Source organism: Perissodus microlepis, chromosome 7 (assembly GCF_051167445.1).
Source record: "Perissodus microlepis isolate ML-2025 ecotype Zambia chromosome 7, ASM5116744v1, whole genome shotgun sequence".
In the NCBI taxonomy this organism is placed as follows: Eukaryota; Metazoa; Chordata; class Actinopteri; order Cichliformes; family Cichlidae; genus Perissodus; species Perissodus microlepis.
This window is the reverse complement of record NC_140467.1, coordinates 54,872,650-54,890,987: the sequence shown is the minus strand read 5'-3', so window position 1 is coordinate 54,890,987 and position 18,338 is coordinate 54,872,650. Positions and strand designations below refer to the sequence as shown.

Sequence of the window (18,338 nt, the reverse complement as noted above, 5' to 3'; positions counted from 1 at the left end):
AGGTGTTCTATCAGATTAAAGGAAAGACTCCTGGTAACCACTAAAACAAAACTCATCAGTCAAATTGCCGGACAGATACGCCTACCTCCTGGAGAGTGTTGTTCACTTAATTGGCTGTTGTGAAGGGTTTCTCTTCACCATGGTAATGATTCTGTGATCATCCACCACTATTTTCTTCTGTCTGCTATTCCTAATGTAGCAATTTCTTGGATGTTCTCCCCACCCCCAACCCTCAACAAAAAACATTTGCAGCTCAAGGATGGCTTGTTTCACCTGCATGGAGACCTTGTGTGACCGCATGTTGTCTTTTCTCAAAATGTAAATGATCCCCCTTATTGTTTTCATTGAATGGGAAACAGGTATTTTATATACTTTAAGTATTTCACCCATTTCATCCACGGTCTGTTTAGAATCACCAATAAACCTGACATCTCTCTTTGGACAAATTTGTGTGTATAGGCGTTTTTCTTTCAAGGCGGCTCCATAGTGTAGTAGTTTACATGTCTACTTAACAAGTAAAAGATCTTTGTTTGATCCCTAGCAAAGACACATATACTTTTGGAGTTGCGTCAGAAAGGGTATCTAATGTAAACAATCTGCCAACTTAAAGATGCAAAGTTCTCTGCTTTGGACTAATGTGTTTTAATTTAAAAAAAAATGCTTTGATGAGGCAAAACATTCTAATCAACCTCATATTAAGTGAATAGCACTAATTATTTTGTGACGGAGTTAGAAGCATGAGAAACTCAGCTCTTTTGCTTTTTATTTCGTTTTTATTTATCAGGAACCATGCACAGTGGCACTCATCTCATATGCAAAAACGTACTTTGTATCAGATTTAACTACTAGTTCATTTTAATTTGCAAATTCTGGGCAGGTGAATATAATGAAAATAAATCTCCAAGTAAGCATGTTGGATGTAAGAGAAATGGTGTAAAGCTCATGTGATATCCAAGACTCACTGGTACTTCTTTAGTGCTTTTTTACTCTAGTTGAGCCTTCATTGAAGCGTAAGCGCTTCATTCTCACGACAACATTCGCAGAAACACTCCCACTCCAATTAATATATGGGGCATCTCAGGGCTCAGTATCTTTCCCAAAGATACTTTGACATGTAGACTGGAGGAGCTGGGGACTGAGGCATCTGGGCATTCTCCTGAATTACAATGCTCTGCTCTCATCCAGCTGGCTAAGTAGATAAGAGCAACTAGAACCTGCAATTTAATTGTGCAGTGCAAGTGTAACATAGCAGCAACCTTTTCGTTAAAGCAGTTTTAGATTAGGCACCAGTGGAAAAGATGTTGTAGACATCCAGATTTTGGAGGCATGGTTTCAGTTTAAAAAAACAACAACAAAAAACTAATGTAGAGGTGAACACAATGTTTTGGCTAACTAAGGGATTACCTGATTTACTGTCAGCAGGCTGTCTCATACTATAAGTGCATGATAGCAGCTAATGGTACTCTCCTCTTGTTGCTTTGATGAAGATTTGCAGTTACATAACATGGCAGAAAAGGGGTGTTCTGGCTGTGTCCACTGTCTTGTTGGCTCAGTCAGTATAAACAAGTCTCATCCACTTCACACAATGCCAAACAGAAGAATTTGGTTTGCTCACTCTCTTTGTGTAAGACTGAGAAAATGTGGTGGACTGAACTGATCAGTTTCACCATCACTGTGTCTGACAAGGTGAAACCGTTTAAATGTTGCTGCTCTGTGTGACGTTAGCACCCTTACAATTTTCCATTCTCATTTTAATAATTGTCCTTGTAAGCCTGTGACTGAATTCATCGTGGCAGAGACTCCTCACTGTGGTTAATTTCATCCAATCTGTTTTGTAATGTCTGAGCAGCAGATCAAAAAGCTAAACAAGCCTGTATGTGTGCTTGCCACACAATCACTGGGAATGACTGTTCAAAGAACTGTTGTAAGGTAACAGCAGAATTTTATTGCTGCGGACAACCTGCCAGGCCTGCTTTGTCTGAATTGCTTCTCCCGTTGGCTGTCTGAGAAAAACTAAAGGACTGGTTTTAATTTAAATTATAATCTTTTCATCACACAAAACTAATATCTTTTAATCTTTACAGCATACAGACAGAGTATAAGCAGCATGTATTAACTTCAGTAACAACAAGAAGAGGCAGTCCTCCAGCAGCAGAACCCTTATCTCAACATCATGGAGTTACTCTGAGATTACGAAAACAGGCAAAAAGCACTAAAACAATGCGTTTGCTAAGTACCTTCAAAACTGCTTATATCAAGAAACAATGCTATTTAAAGACAAAAGCAGCAAACAAGAGTAGATTTGATTTTTGTGTGTTTTTGTGCTTCTCAATATTGTAAAAGTCATTTTAGTTTGAGTCACTCTCAATCTAATTTGATCTAAAAGTGAGCTAAACCAGTTAACCTGTCTCATGATAACCTAAAAACAGATCCAACATTTTCTAGCGCATTCTGAAAATGCACTTTTCAGCACAGTGTGTCTCAGTTTTTCTTTTTTTCCTCCACATCATTCTACTCTTATTATGAAGAAATGCTGCAGTCATATATTAAAGACTCTTGTCAGCATATCATTTTGGCTTAACTGTTGTTCTTTGGTGAGGTATGGGAGGCAATGGATAATGTTTTATTTCTTAAAAAAGGCTGAAAAACACACAATGATTCCCACCTCTTGCTGATGAAACTAACCACCAATACAATCACTCTCACTTAGAATAGTTACAATCATGTGGTAAATTAAAGAAAATACTTTTGGCAATTAAAGAAATGAAAATTAGAGTTTTCATTAGACTTATTCTGCTGAGTGAGAATGTTTCCAGAGCAAGCAACAATAATCCAAACCAGCAGGAGCTTTTGTCAGCTGATATTTAAGCCATATTAAGAACGTTCTTTCCTGGAAAGATCACTTTATTCCCAGTTTCGGGAAAAGAAACTGCCTTAATGTGTGTTATATTCCTTCAATTTACCTTTACTGTACTGCAATACTGATTGCTAATAGAGCTCTAAATCTATTCCTCCTGCTGGTAGAACGATTCTGATTTCAACAAATTCCACATTACATCATGACTGGGAATGCATCTGCTTTCCCAACAACCCCACCAATAGACACAATCATATACAGCTGCTTGTATGTCTTTTGTTCAGCTCTATATGCTCCATATGAGATCAAAAGATCCTGCTATACTAAAAAATCTTAAAAAAAAATAACTTCATGTAAATCTAAAGTGTTCAAAGCTGAGCATGCTGAACACAGACTGGCCTTATGGGTCCCAAATGGTCAAAATGATTGGCCCCCAGTGGGTTTCCAGTGAGAGGGAACGCACAGTGACTCAGAGGTTCCACTGGCGCAGAAAGCACATAGGAACAGTGGATCAATTTACTAGTCCATCAGCAGTGCTGCCAGAAACTGTGACTGGACTGATGATAAATTTATGTAGGCGCTTAGACAGGGTGACTGCACTGATTAATTATGTTAACAAAGGCTTTTATGTGGTCAGTTTGCACCTTACCAGTGCCCTCTAGTGGCTGTGGTGTTGAGTTGTTTTTTTTAATACACCCTGAGATCTCAGAGTGTGGCCAGCAGGCCAGTGGAAGCCCTTGGTACCTTTTTATGTGCATTTATAAGGAATGCACTCTTACTTCTAAGCCCTTTGAAATGAGAATAAGCATATGCATGTATGTGTTTCATTTGTAGCATCCCATTAAATGTAAACCCTGTTTAAATTCAAGTCCGAAAAGATTTGTGATCGGCCAGAGGTCCTCTGTCATAAACTATATTTTATTTTAGTGAATTTGTTTCACACACTAATTGAATTACAATATGATTATGGATTTTGTTGATTTTTGGCCAGTGATTTCACAAAATCCTGCTTTAATGCTCCATAAGCCTTAATTCTCTGCATTGTTAATAATTGATCTAGTTTCTAATATCAGAAGTGTTCTTTGTGCCTTAATATATTATTTAAGGTCTCACACAGACTAGTAACCAATAAGCGGCACATAACCTGAAAGTCTCAATACCAGGCAAATAAAGGACTTGTACTTGTTCCACTGCTGCTTTTGTTTGCTACTTTGAAGATGTGAAAGAAAGAAATTCAGATATACAGTAACCAATTTATCATGAACACTTTTTTTGCGCTGTCAGAAGAAAATCATTGTGAAATAATAAGTGTGAATGGGATTAAATAAGACACATGAGTTTCAAGTAACCAAAGTAGCCTACTATAAGTCAATTTAAAAGAGTTGCACATAAGTAAATTGCGCATAAGTACTATTAATGACCTTTTATGTTTCAGGTCTGTGTGAGGTATCAGCCTCTATGAGGTATAACCGACGACCTACTTGCCCTGATGCGTCTGTGGGGGTTCATATTCCCACCCCCCCTCCCTCTCACCACAGGAAGAGTCACAGTCTGGGAAACAAGTAAGCAGAACAAGCTATTACCAATTTTAATAGTAGTAATAATATTAAAACAATATTATTAAAATAATTCATCCTCATGGCATGTTCTTGTTTAACATTTTGGAGCACAAGCTTTTATTAGGGAATTAAACAGACTTCACTGAAAGCAACACAGAAAAATACAGTGTACTGAATACAAATAATATGAGTGCTCATAGAAGGACAAACTAATGCTTTTTTAAAAGCAGTAAAATCCAAGTCATTCTTGGCCTATAATGTATAAATCCAAAATGTTTCCAAAAAGCTTTCATTGACTGGTATGGAAAGGAATGGTTTGAAAAGGAATGGTTGTAATATGGACAGTGCACTGTTATGGGGGTGTAGGTAGTGCCATAGTCCAATTCATGGTCTGCAGTGTACAATGACTGATCCATGGTTGCCCATTGTTTCTGTATCTGTATTCTCCAGTTGTTTGATCGTTTTGTACACATCAGTATTGTCCTCAACAAAAGCAGAGTAATGAGTTATAAACAAATCTGACATGGAAAAAAAAATCTGTGTAATATAATAACTCTGTAAGGTTGTCATTGCCTAACTGGTGTTTGGAATTCCCATGCTGCTGTTTCCATATGAAGGGGTGACAAACAAAGGAGAGTTACCCAACAGGAAGCCATTAAGGCCATTAAATAACCTGCCTTAAATGAAGACTTACTGTCTTTCTATAAACTGTTTACACCATTTGAGATGCATTCATGTTATTTGTAATTAGTAGTATGGTGTGTTGGTTATGGAATATTGATTTATATTTGACAAATATCATAGACTTTACATGCATTCAAAATATTATTTAAAAATAGAGGACTTTGGAGTTGTTTGTTGTTTAATCCCACTAATGTAATGTTGGCCATTTCCAACAGAGCACGATAAAATGGTAGAAAGATGGGAACAAAATAAAGAAAACACATGCAACATGTTAGGCACACTTGTCGAACTCCAGGCCTTGAGGACTGGTGTCCTGCAGGTTTTAGATGTGTCCTTGATTCAACACAGCTGATTTAAATGGTTAAATTACCTCATCAGATTTCTTGAAGTTCTCCAGAGGCCTGGTAATGAACTAATCATTTGATTCAGGTGTGTCGACCCAGGGTGAGATCTAAAACCTGCAGGACACCAGCCATTGAGGCCTGGAGTTCGACACCCCCGTGTTAAATGAATGAATTCTTGTCCAGAAAATAATATCATCTTTTATTCTTGTTCTATAATTGCACAGTTATAGAACAAGAATAGAACAAGCAGAAAAAAGGATGGTAGATTTAAAGAGAACTTCAAGGCCATGAAATGCTTCTGTTACCTACAATCAATGTTCAGGATTTCTATACCTGAGCCATGACATGACACATAAAATGTACAACCAGCATCTCTGTTTCATTGATTGTCTGATGGTTGATCTCTGTCCACAGCGTGATGTGTCAGTATGGCATGTCAGAAAGCAGGAGTGCCACATTTCCTATAGAGAAAACACGACACCTGCTGGATGACAGCTTCTTAGAATCTCAGAGCCCAGTCAGAAATGATCCGCACAGTACATCTGTGTCCAATGGCCTGTCATTAGGTATGTGTGATAAAAATATTCCCAAGTATTCAATTTATTAGCAAATCCAAATCTTTAGACTTTTACATTTGTTTTTCTTTTTTCCCATGATAGGCAGTAGTGAAAGTTCCTTTTGGGAGGAGCTATCACCTGCAGTGGAGAGGTGAGAGACAATTATAATTGTAAAAATTTTGAAATAAGAAATTTTTTTAGATGACAGTTTTTTTTCCCCCACAAATTTTCACGTTAACGGGGAAAAAAGAACTTTGTTTTAGAACCACTAATAGGTTGTAGTACAATGAGATGAAAAGACTATTATCAACAGTATTTTGGTCAGTCTCTTTAGAATTTATCACCCCGCTGCCCTTATACTGAAGCTATGATAAATTCATTTTAAAATTTTCAATGATGCTTAAAGTTATTAGAACAGCAGTTCTCTATAGTTAATAGATATCCCAGAAAGAGGAAATGCAATTTTGCAAATGAGGTGGATTATTTTCTGTGTAGAGGCTGGGAGTGGACAATATGATCTGTTTAGTCATATATTACTGTAAAGTGTTGATTTTGGTTTACACTTCGGGTTCGATGATGTTGAGCACTGACCTATCCAACCACGAAGGCTGACTATGATAATTTATGACAAACAGGGGCCGCATGTATGCAACACTGGGCCCGAACTGGAGGGTCCCTCTTCGCAACTCTCCCCGGAGCCGAAGCTATGTTTACAGGTACAGTGAATCAACAAAGTAAGAAATCAGTATTACAGTCTTAAAAGAGAATGAAGTCATCATTTGTATTTGACACACTCTAATGTTTGATGTTTTAACTCCCTTCATTTCCTGACTGCTTGGATGTTAGAATGATGTTGCTTTACTTTCCACTTAATTAAAAAGAGATTTTCTAGTTATAGAAACACTGACTGTATTTTGTGATATGGTCATTGTTTAAGTCTCTAAAGTATCCGTTTACAAAATTAAGTAGGAAAACACCACACAGTGACCTTCATGGTTTGCCAGCAGCTATTTTTAGAAACAATTATGGATGTTCCTTTTGTTTAAAGAGTCTCTTAAAGGTAGCTCTCAATACTGTTTTAGTTGCTTACAATGTTAAATGTTCTTTACTACCCAACATCCTTAGCTACTCTGCTACCAACTCCTGCTATGGATGCAGTGAAGCTGGTAGTGTGACCATTGAAGGACCACTGCGAAGGAAAACACTGCTGAAGGAGGGACGAAAGCCCAAGGTATGGTGAACTTTCATTGTTGTTTAAGTTAGTTATTTTGCATTCAGTCTAGTACTGAATATAAGCAACTTTAAAAAAAAAAAAACTGTTTTCAGCCTCTCTATATATTTCTATCTAACAGTTGTCCTCGTGGACCAGATTTTGGATCATTTTGTCTGGATCAACACTGACGTTCTATGGAGCGAAAGCACTGAGGGACTCTGAGAGGAAGCATGTAAGTGTGATGCCTTGGAAACATTAGTAAATAATGTTATAATAAAATACCCCCTCTTCCAGTTGTAAGGTTTTATGTATGAGCACATAATTACAAAAAAGTCTGTTCTTTACTGTGTTTAAACTTTATTTAAATAAAAGCTCAAATGAAAAACAAAACGAGACAATTGAAAAATGAAGGAGTGTGTGAAAAACTAAATACACCTAATTAGGGCTGCAATTAGCAATTCCTAGTTATTGAGTATTCTGTTGATTAATCAAGTAATTGGATAAGAAATGCTTTTGTCTTATTAATGAAGACTAATAAATATTCAAAATAGAAAAAACACAGGTCTGAACTGCTCATTGGTTTGCATTTCAGAAATTGCAAGGTTTTAAGTTTAACTGCATACAACATCTACATGTTTTGATTGTATTTAACCCATATAAAATTTTATGTTTTTAAAGAAAACATTTTCTTAAATGCATAACTAAATAAATAATCTCAAGTACAGTCAAAGCTCAAAGTAAAATAAAATAAGGCATAAAATAAAACTGCCTATACTCTGCTTTTATGGAATGCTTTCTTAGGGCCCCAATATATCATTTTGTCATTTTAGTTGCCTTTTGGGACAAAAGCAGGTAGTGTGACAATGATAAAATAATAATAAAAGCATTAGGAATTATTTGACATTAACCTTGTCCTTAATTTGGTTGTACTAGATCATGGCAAGGGAAACAAACACGAAACTCTTTAGAACAGAGGCTCCAAATTTGATCTTATTACTGAAAATATATTATTATTGTTATTATAATTATTAGTGTGACTACTAGACGTTGGCGGCCCTTTTGTTTGGCTCTCTGTTAGTGTTCTATTGTGTGTTTTTCTTTCCGGATATGCTTTCAGTGCATTGGCAGTGTGTTTGGTATCATTGTATTTTTATTTCTTAAGAACTTGACTTTCAGACACTGTTCATGTGGTGTAGGGTTTTTTTTATAACTGTCACTTCTTCATTTGTACTTCACATGTCTGGAAATACGCACTGCATTGAGCAGACAAATGCCAAGTTTTCAGTAACAGCTCTTTGAAAAGCAACTTGTTGAAGAAAAAGTATGCTTCTATGCCTGTCAAACTGTGTTATTTGTGGCACTTTAGTACATTCAGCTAACACAATGTGATCAAATGATGTGTTTTTGTGACAGCCATCTAGTAACAAAATAACAAAGTTTTTATGTTCGAACGATTGTGTAAGTGGGTTATTAAACAAAAAAATCATTCCACTGAAAATGGTCAGGTAGTAAGGACTGGTCTTTAAATGAGTGAAAAAGCAGCCAATGTCTAACGAAAAATCTTGAAATGCCTTCAGAAACCCTGGAGAACTGTTGCTCAAGACCACTTTTAAAAAAATACAAGGACGTCTGACTCCCTGGGGTGCTGTGTAAAATGTCATGTGATTATTTTCCAAACTCATTAACCCATCTTTTATTCAGAACAGAGCATAGGAAACATATCAAATATTTAAAATGAGAAAATAATGTTATAAAGAGTTTGCGCAAACCAAGTTTATTGTAATTTTTTATTAATTTTCAATATCTGCAGCAGTGAATAGGGAAATTTTTGTGACTACTGGATGTAATAATTTCAGATTTCTACAGTCATATGATGTGAAAATGATCACAGATGTACCTGAGGACATATTTTATGACTATATTGGGGTGTTTGCAGAAAACTATTTGTGTTCCAATTTTTATATATTTTTTATATCTGCTCATGCAGGAGTGAATGGGATAATATAGTGATTTAAAAAGCTAAAAATTTAAAATGCTCCCACCATAAACCTTGAAAATCTTCATGGCTCCACTTGAAGATAGCTTGAAAAAGAATATAGAGTTAATAAAAAAAACTTGATAACAGCTTGGTTATATTCTTAGATATACTCCACTGTACAGCAGGACCTTGAGGCAAATTTGCTGGAATGTCCATTCCTGGAAAGATTGACAAATGTCTGAAGTGTTTTCCACCTTGTTGCTTTAGAATTATGGGCTTTAAATTGTTTGGAAATGTGCTTATTACACTTCCTAGATTAATTGCTGATGTCTTTCCTATTCTTTTATAGAGGTAGTCACAGGTTACTTAATTCCTATGAAAGCAGATAAGGCTTTCCGTTACAAATTTGCACAGTGGTGCCTCTTTATTCTATTATGTTTTCTTTCCTGTTCATAGAAGAAATGAATGAATTGGTCGTCATGCATCAAATGCTGAAAATGAGAAGTTTATTTTTCCTAAAGCCTCTCCTCATTTTGAACAACACATTTGAAAAATGATGGAAAGGAACGTGTTGAATCCGTGTCGCAAAACTCTCAAAGTTAGAACTCATCTCTCCACATCACATTTTTGTCTTTTTCTAGTCTAGAACACACTAAGCTTGTGCTCTGCTGTAAAGTTGTAAGGAACTTTGATCTAACCCAAATGGTTAGTACTGGACAACTGGTCAAAATTTCTTGTGGCAAGCTTTAGTGAACAGTGATGACAATTGTCCAAGATATGGTGGGGCATTTGGAAACTACACACTACACTACTACACATAAAGATCTGCTGCTAATGTCTTGACACTTTCAGAGAAACTATGTCCACATTTTGGCTTTAAGTGTGTATTGCACAGCCACATAAAGTTGTATTTAAGGTGAAGGTTTTCCCCTGATAAGTGCAGAATTGTACAGTGAGGGCAAGTGGATAAATTCATTTTGTGCTTTGTGTTTGCCACAGTACAAGTCAAGGCCTTGTAAAAAGGTTTGTGTGACTGGCTGGATGGTGGTACTGCCAGATGACCCAGCCCGACCCAACATCTTCCAGCTCAGTGACCCAGAAAAAGGTCAGCCTCCCACCATCAGCAAAACTTGCCTATTTTATTTGTCTTTTTTGTCTTTATTCATGTGACTATTTTAGATACTCACATGAAGACCATTTATGTCACTTTACAGGCAATGTTTACAAGTTCCAGACGGGGTCCAGGTTTTCAGCAATCATCTGGCACAAAAACCTAGAGGAGGCTTGTAGAAAAAGTAGACCTCAGGTAAGCTAAGCACAACACAACATATCGTTTGGCTCGCTCGTCTGGTTTGGTCAGATTAAACGGTCCTTTTTCATTAAAACGTGATTTAAACAAATTTCATTTTATTTTATTAAAGCAGTATTCCTTCTTGTGTTGTATTTGCAGCACTGGTTGAGCTCAACTAGGTCCTGTTGATTTTTGAGGAGTAGCAGCTCTACTCTGAACCACTCTTAAATGACTGAACTCCTCATCCTGTCTCTAAGAGAGAGGCCAGTCAACCTTTAGAGAAGGTTTGCTTAAACCACTAGCATCTGCTAGCTTATTCTTTCAGTCACTACCTAAGCTCATGACCATAGGTGAAGGTAGGGACGTAATAAATGAATAAAACTACAGCTTTGCTAGGGATCAATCAGCTGATTTCAGTTCGTGTGTCAGAGGAGAAAAATAGTGGCGCAATCTCCATCGTGGATATGGACTTACTTTTATTTTTATTGCACAAAAGGATGAAAGCGCGATGGTAAAGTGGAGACTTTTCAAGGACAGAAACAACTGCATTATACTGTTAACATAATTTTGGAACTTTGCAAGCACCTGCAAAGGAAGCATGCTAACACTAAGCTAGCCAAAAATCTAGAGTGATATTAAAGCTGAGTAAATGCTCACTCCAGCCCAGCACCATGATAAAGTGAGCTGCTGCTGAACTTCAACAGGTAACAAACTGATGAGCAGTCAGGCTGCAGCCTCTGTTTCTACCGGTTCAAGTTTCTAAAGTAGAATTACTGTGGCAGTTGCTTTAAAGCAGGAGTGTCAAACTCCAGTCCTTGATGGCCAGCATCCTGCTTGCTTTTGAGATATCCCTGCCCTACCTGCTGCTGATTACCTGGATCAGGTGTGCTTTGCCAAAAAGAAGCTACAAGGGCAGGTTAGTTGGAAAACAAGCAGCACAGCAGCCCTCGAGGTCTGGAGTTCAACACCTGTGCTTTAAAGTCTCTTTGTGCTGGTTTCCATCTCTGATTTGTCCTGGTGTGTGGGGGCTGTAGCTTGTAGGTTTATATTGTTAAATAGTAATTATGAGACTGTGTGTTTCAGATCATTTTACGGAGTAAAATGAAAGTAACATAACAAGTAGTATAACCAAAGTCTGTCTTCTGGGTTAATTAAGTAACTTACTGTATTAATTTTAAGAAAAATTGTTCTGTGTAATATGTGCAATGATTAATTTTGAGTAATGACCACAACACTCATCACAACAAAGAGAAGAAATGCCTCCAACATGCACAAACATTTGACCATGCAGCATGTAATTAATTTGCATGAATCAAAGTGGAGCCAAAGAGAATCGATAAGTGATATCAATAATGTAATTGGAATTGCTAAATTCTTATCAATCCCTAGTCATCATTCTCTTCACCACAATGGACTGGTACAGGATCTGCCTCACTGAGGTCACATTCCCAATCTGTGTGTCAATCTTCTGCTCCCCTCTCCCCTCACTCATGAACAAAATCTCAAAGACTCCTCCACTTGGGGCAGCAGCTTGTCCCTAATGAGTACTGTGCACTCCGCCCTTTTCCAGCTGAGGACCATGGCCTCATTCCCCATTCTTAATCTTTTATAGAATCATCAGACAGATGATGTTGTTTTGTGTTTAGTGAATCAAAAAAAGGAACTGAAACAGCTATACAAATAGGAATGTGGTGTTTGTTAGTTTCAAAGTGTAAGCAAAAAACACACGTTTGCACATATAGATGCACAGAAATGTTTGTATTCAGTCCTTTAGCTGGTCACCTTCAGCACTTCTGGTCTCCAGCCTGTCACTTACTGTGCATTCCTAGTTTTGCCAAATTATTTAAAAAAAATTATTTTAGTGAGTCGAGGTAAACTGAGGAGCATCTACATATTTGCAGTGCTGTTTCTCTAAACTAACTTTTATTACATAGTGGTATATGTGATGCATACAGTTGTTTAGAGTTGCTATGAAAAGAATGTAAATTCAATGCTACAATTCAATTCAAGTTAGTTAACGTCAGTGCTAGCAACTTTCACAAGTTAGTTGTCAGCCATTAGGATTATCAAGGACTCAGAAAATAGCGTCATATAAGAAATTTTGGCTATTTTTGTGAACCGCATTGTAGAGATGGATGTTCCTTACTGTTGACAGTTGAAAGTGACCAATCACAGGAGAAGACACCAAACATTAAAGGACTGTCTGGGTACACAGTCTAGAAATTCTTCATCATATACCACATTCCCTCTTATTCAACCTACTAGTTGCTTGTTGTAATTTTTTCCATCACTTGTGCTGAATATCTGCTCTGTTCTCTCAACAGATACCTGCAAACCTTATGTCATTTGAATGAGAGCAGCCTTTATTGAGCAGGATATTATCGTGCCAAACTGTTGTTTGAGAATTACACACTGAATAAGGAATTTGATAATGCTGACATCAGCATTAGAGTCAAGAAGCATATGACACTGTCGAAGAAGCTCTGTGATGCTGGATGTGGGACTGTCGTGCCAGTGCACCTGCTTTGATCTTCACCAGAACAAGTCTTATATGATCTCTATAAAAATCCAATCAATGGAAGACTTTTGCGGCGTTGGATTCGTTCCCTAAGTTTCCATGTTCTCTGTTATTTGTTACGCTGCTATAATGTGTGCATGAACACGTTGGTTTTTGGCCCATGTTGGGCTTATAATTGGGTGAAAAGATGCATCAGTGTATAAATGTGGATGACAGTGTTAGATGACTGTTAGATTTAGTTTAGTCTGAGTGTCATCGTCATAAGGAAGTGGAAGGTGGGAAGTGCACATCCCCACTCATAAACTTTTATTCACCAGAAAAAATGTGACATCATCTCAAGGCCTCGTTATTTTAATGAAGGATCAGTACTGTAGCAAAAATGACAGAAGCTGAGTCTTCATTACCTTCAGCCCTGTGACTTACAGTTTGACTGAATCTAATCCAGAATAGAAGATTTGTACATACAAACGCAGGAATTAACCTTAAAGGTTGTTTTATGATTGAGATGCGATGCTCTTGTGGGGATGAAGCCCTGGATCTGTGTTTACCCCTGCTACCTCAGTTGGTAGTCCTTGTGTAAAATGTGCTTGCAAATGTATGTAACAAGATTTACAAACAATTAATATTTTCTACAGAACAAATGAAAAATAGTAAGATACCATGGAAACAATACTGAACAAAGAGGTGATTCCAGTTAATAAGCAGAAGACAGCCAGCTGTTGTCTACACCAGTATGCTGAGGCAGCTAGTTGAGTAAAATTAAAGTGAATTCCAATGAAATACCAAGTTTTCATTAATCAAATGTGTGTAAATACTGTATTTATGTATAAAAAGAGTTTATTTTTGACAATTGGCTGTAGAAGGGAAAAGGATATGATGGATTGTTGTTGATTCACCAGCTGCTGTGGGATTCTGCTCTTCAGAGACACTGTTGGTAAGCCCACCGTAAAACTTGGATGGACTCCTGTTCTCCAACTGAAGGACATCAGGATAAAACTCCATTAGCAATGGCATTAATTAATGATCTGCATCAAAATCAAAATATTATGTTGATTTTAAATACTAATTCTGTTTTATTGGATGGGACTTATTTTTTTGTAAATTTTACCAATAACTGAATCAGTGGTCAGAGGTGGCAAAAGTACAGCTGTGTGACAGTCAGCGAAGCTAGCTAGCTAGCTGGCTGGCTTAAATGGGTTTTCAAGTGAGAAGAACCATTTACTTTACTTAGATAGATGTAAAAATACTTTTTAGTAAAAAATACTCCAGTAAAAGTTAAAGTACTGATTCAACTTCTTTACTCAAGTGAAACAGTACAGGCTCCTAAATATATATCCAAAGTAAGAAAAGTAGGTCTTTGAAGGACCTTTCCAAGCACGACTGTTTTGTGCAAAGCTAACTGAACCTCTTTCTACAGTGATATAATAGTGGTATATGGGAATACCAACTTTTTTGACTTTGCATCCACACCTAAACAGAAAAATTAGTACAGTCAGGAGTTAACTTGAAATTTAGCAGGTGGGGGAACGATAAGATCAGTTGCAGTGACTCAACATGGGGAAAAGAATTACAACTCAATCATTTCTATTGTAAGCTATAGTAGATTTTCTTTGTGTACATGCTGTTATCAGCTAACCTGTGTTGAGCTGCTTTGAGGTTTATTGCTGTTTGTGGATTTGCACAACTGAATTCAACAACATGTAACCCAAGTTTTCATGAGTTATCTTGGCTTTCTGTCCCTTACACATACAGTATACTGTTTATATTGTCTTTACCGAGTGAGTTTAAGCATTGTCAGCTTCAATGCAAATTCATCTCTGCTACACTTGCTGTAACCTAACACTGACCATGAACACCACAGCCAGTGTTCCCCTGTGAAAAACAGTGTTTCATCACAGTACAACAAGCTAACCTGTTTATTCTGCATTAAACTGCCAAGTATTTCAATAACACAAAATTAGTATACCTAGTTTGTTTTGCAGGACATTTCACAATATGAAAAACATAACTTCATATCATATACAGGTACAATTTAAATTAAAATGAGGACATACGTTTGCTTTAAATTCCCAGTTTATCAAATGTCACTGAGTAGTCCTCTTCTTTAAATAAATAAATCCTGTTTAAATCCTGTCTGTCTTACATCTGTGTTCATCTCTGAGTGAAGTTTTTGTTCTGCCTGCTAAATACAGCTACTGAGCCATTTGCACACAGACTCACTGTGTAACAAACTGCACACAAACAGTTTGTGTGGTTGGTGATATTGTTAATGTGATATGACACGTTAGAAACATCGCATTTTAAATCACCTGCCTGTTGTTGTTTTTTTTTTTTTTAAGATAGACATTTGGCATACTTTTTTTTTTCCTCTTTCCTCCCTTTGTATGTGATAAGCAACGATGATTGATATCCCAATAGAATTGTTGATTGATTGATTGCTTGATGTGCGAAGGTGTGTAGTGATGTAAAATAATATCTTACCTCAAATGCGTTACCTCAAAAGTAACAAAGTATATTTGTGTTAAATATTTGTAGAGAGTATAAGTAAAAAGTTGTCAGAAAAATACTCAAGTAGAGTGCAGATACCTGAAAATTATTCTTTAGTGCAATTCTTTCACTTCTGTTAGTAATATGGGAATGACAGAGTTAAAAGAGTTTACTTTTCTTTAAGTCTGCTTAACCAGTGAGCCAAATGAAGTTATGTCAAGCTTCTTCATTATCAGTTTTTTAAAGTCTCCTGTGATTATAAGTTCAGCATTATAGCCCATAAAGTGATATGGCAGATAAAAGACTCCAAGTAAGTTTGCTTGGAAATGTCTTTGACCTTATCGAAGCAACATCCTAATCCTAACAAGAACGCATCATTAGGATTTGGCTAAACTAGATTATATCATGTGCAGGTAGAGCACATGATAGAGCAGGTCACCTACTGATCAGAAGGTTGGTGGTTCGATCCACCAACCCTCCTCCAGTCTGCATTTCAAGTATCCTTGGGCTAGATGCTAACCCCAAGTTGCTCTCCAGTGCATCCATCGGAGTATGAATGTGTGTGAATGTAGTTAGAAAGCACTAAGTATAGAGAAAGTGCTTGTGAGAATGGGTGGTACTGGGTGAATGTGGCATGTGTCTGAAATCATCACTTTGAGTACTCCAGGACAGTAAAAAAAAAAAGCGCTATATAAGAATCAGTCCATTTACCATTTGCATGTGCAACCACATTAGAAGGTGAAATTACTGGTATGACGAGAATAACAACACTAGAAAACAGAGTGAAAAGTAATCATAGAGAGAGAGAGAGAGATCAGCCATGATATATTTTTAAAAAGGGATAACACCTTTTTAAGCCATCTCTTCTAGAAAAAATGAATAATACATAAATAAGAACAGAAGTAATTTAATAACAAAAAATCCATATGGTAGGAACTCTGAACGCTGGAATCATCCTATTGGCATCCGTTTGTCTCGTGAGACGATGGTGTAGTGCTATGGGTTGGATGTGGACATCCTAGAGTGGCTGTGGAGTCCCACTCTGGAGGGACAGTCTCTTGTACACTGGCTGCAAACAAAGGTGAAGGTGAAAGATGGCGCTGTAGCAGTGTATGAGCTTGCTGTCCTCTTGGGTCTCCTGTCAGCCAGCTTGGTATTTCTGGTGTTCTCTACCCTCTCAACTCCCTCCTTGATAGTACTATAGCTCTTCGGGCCTCTCGATAATCTGCTAGCTTTCCCAGGTAGGTGTAGGTTGATATCTGTGAGCTTCATGTCACATTTGCAGACACCTTTGAAGCGGAGTTTGGATTGGCTGACAGGGTGTGAGTCTTTGCACCGTACATTCAGTGTCAACGTACATTCACCGTACAGATTGTCCTTGGAGATGCGACCCGCGTGTGTAGAACATGGCCCAACCATCTAAGTTGTCTCTAATTGATCAGTGCAGGAAGGCTTACTACTGACTTGCTGTACTACTTTGGTGTTTGGTACTGTGTCCTGCCACTCGATGCACAGAACACATCTAAGACAAAGAAGGTGGAAGGTGTTCAGCCTTCTCTTCTAGTTGGCATTAATGGTCCAATACTCACTGCCGGAGAGTAGTGTGTCAAGTACACAAGCTTGATAGATGATCTGATATCGTGCCTGGTGTCCTCAGTCAGCTCGCCACTGAGCAAAGTCTTGGGGCATAGACACTCAGAAGGTTAATGGTGCCTGATGATGCTGGAACACAGAGAATGAGGATTTGCTCTGTTCCACCGGTTTGTGTTTCAATGGCTGCAGTAAGCTAGATTTTCACAGCAAAGTTGAAACTATGCTTTCTGGGGACATCCTGTGACAGACCCTGGCAGAAGAAGGTCTAATTGGACTCTCTGATGTCCGCTAAGCATGTCTCCTGTAAGCAAGCCATGTAAGCATTTAGTCTTGCAGATGCTTGTCAACGATTATAGTTTTGCAAGCATTATTGATCTGCTGGAGATTGCTGGTGAGTCCAGGCCACATGGTCCGCACTTTCCTGCTTGTGAAGAGCTGAAGTTTTCACATTCTTAATTCTATTGTTTTTTCCTAGTGCAACATTACAGCTTCCTTGTCATGGTCAATGACCTCTAAGCCTAACGCACCCAGGGGAGCAGGCAAGCTGTGGCGAGATGATACCTAGCTTGTGGCAGCTGTCCAATGAGAAACAATGGTCTCTCCCACCATTGGAAATGGTCCCATGCACTCCTTTCCTATGCCAATCAGACTAAGCTTTTTACTGATAACTGCCACTTCCCCCTTGTTGTACCATTGTCGCAAGACAACGGTGCCCAGGAGTGTGCTCTCCAGGGCACTATGAGCCTGAGTGAGATATATGGAGACCTTGAGCTGCCTTGACGTCAAGGTCCTTCCCTTGGCATTGCCATTGGCAGGATCAAAGGGAAATGTTAGACGAATACAGTTTAGTACCATCAGTTGCTGCCATCAGTTGCTGGAGAGTGACAGTGAATAGACATAGGCAAAACATACTTTCCATGAATTATACACACCCTGTTTGTATCATCATCAGTCATTAGAGTCATTTTTAGCCATTTGAAGTTGCTGAATGTTGTTGAATTTTTGTTGCACCTAATTGCCACTTCCTTTGTGGGCATAGCTATCCCCCACCTGCAAAATCTTTAACTCCTAATTTTATAGTGAATAATTTGGCATTTGCTTCGGTTGACACTGACATATTCACAACTTCAGCTCATTGGAGATACTTCTGTATTCGAGTAACTGTATGCAAAAAATAAAAGAAGGAAATAATACAAAAATGTCATTAATATGGTTTGCAGTAATTTGGAAACACTATGAAGCTTAAAATCCATGTTA

The 18,338-nt window shown here is 37.7% G+C and overlaps 1 protein-coding gene across 2 annotated transcripts in view; it reads left to right on the top strand.

Annotated features, from left to right (window-relative positions):
• The window catches only part of LOC146384181 (ras-specific guanine nucleotide-releasing factor RalGPS1-like), a 77,615-nt gene extending 62,482 nt beyond the window's left edge, over nucleotides 1-15,133 (top strand). For both annotated transcript variants that reach the window (XM_084936055.1, XM_084936056.1), the window contains 9 exons: nucleotides 4,293-4,419; nucleotides 5,859-6,010; nucleotides 6,104-6,152; nucleotides 6,637-6,717; nucleotides 7,127-7,232; nucleotides 7,354-7,446; nucleotides 10,192-10,297; nucleotides 10,407-10,498; nucleotides 12,808-15,133. In XM_084936055.1, coding sequence (XP_084792181.1) covers nucleotides 4,293-4,419; nucleotides 5,859-6,010; nucleotides 6,104-6,152; nucleotides 6,637-6,717; nucleotides 7,127-7,232; nucleotides 7,354-7,446; nucleotides 10,192-10,297; nucleotides 10,407-10,498; nucleotides 12,808-12,837 — 836 coding nt within the window. In that variant the 3' untranslated portion in view covers nucleotides 12,838-15,133. The remainder of the gene's footprint in view (nucleotides 1-4,292; nucleotides 4,420-5,858; nucleotides 6,011-6,103; nucleotides 6,153-6,636; nucleotides 6,718-7,126; nucleotides 7,233-7,353; nucleotides 7,447-10,191; nucleotides 10,298-10,406; nucleotides 10,499-12,807) is intronic.
• The last annotated feature ends 3,205 nt before the right edge of the window (nucleotides 15,134-18,338 follow it).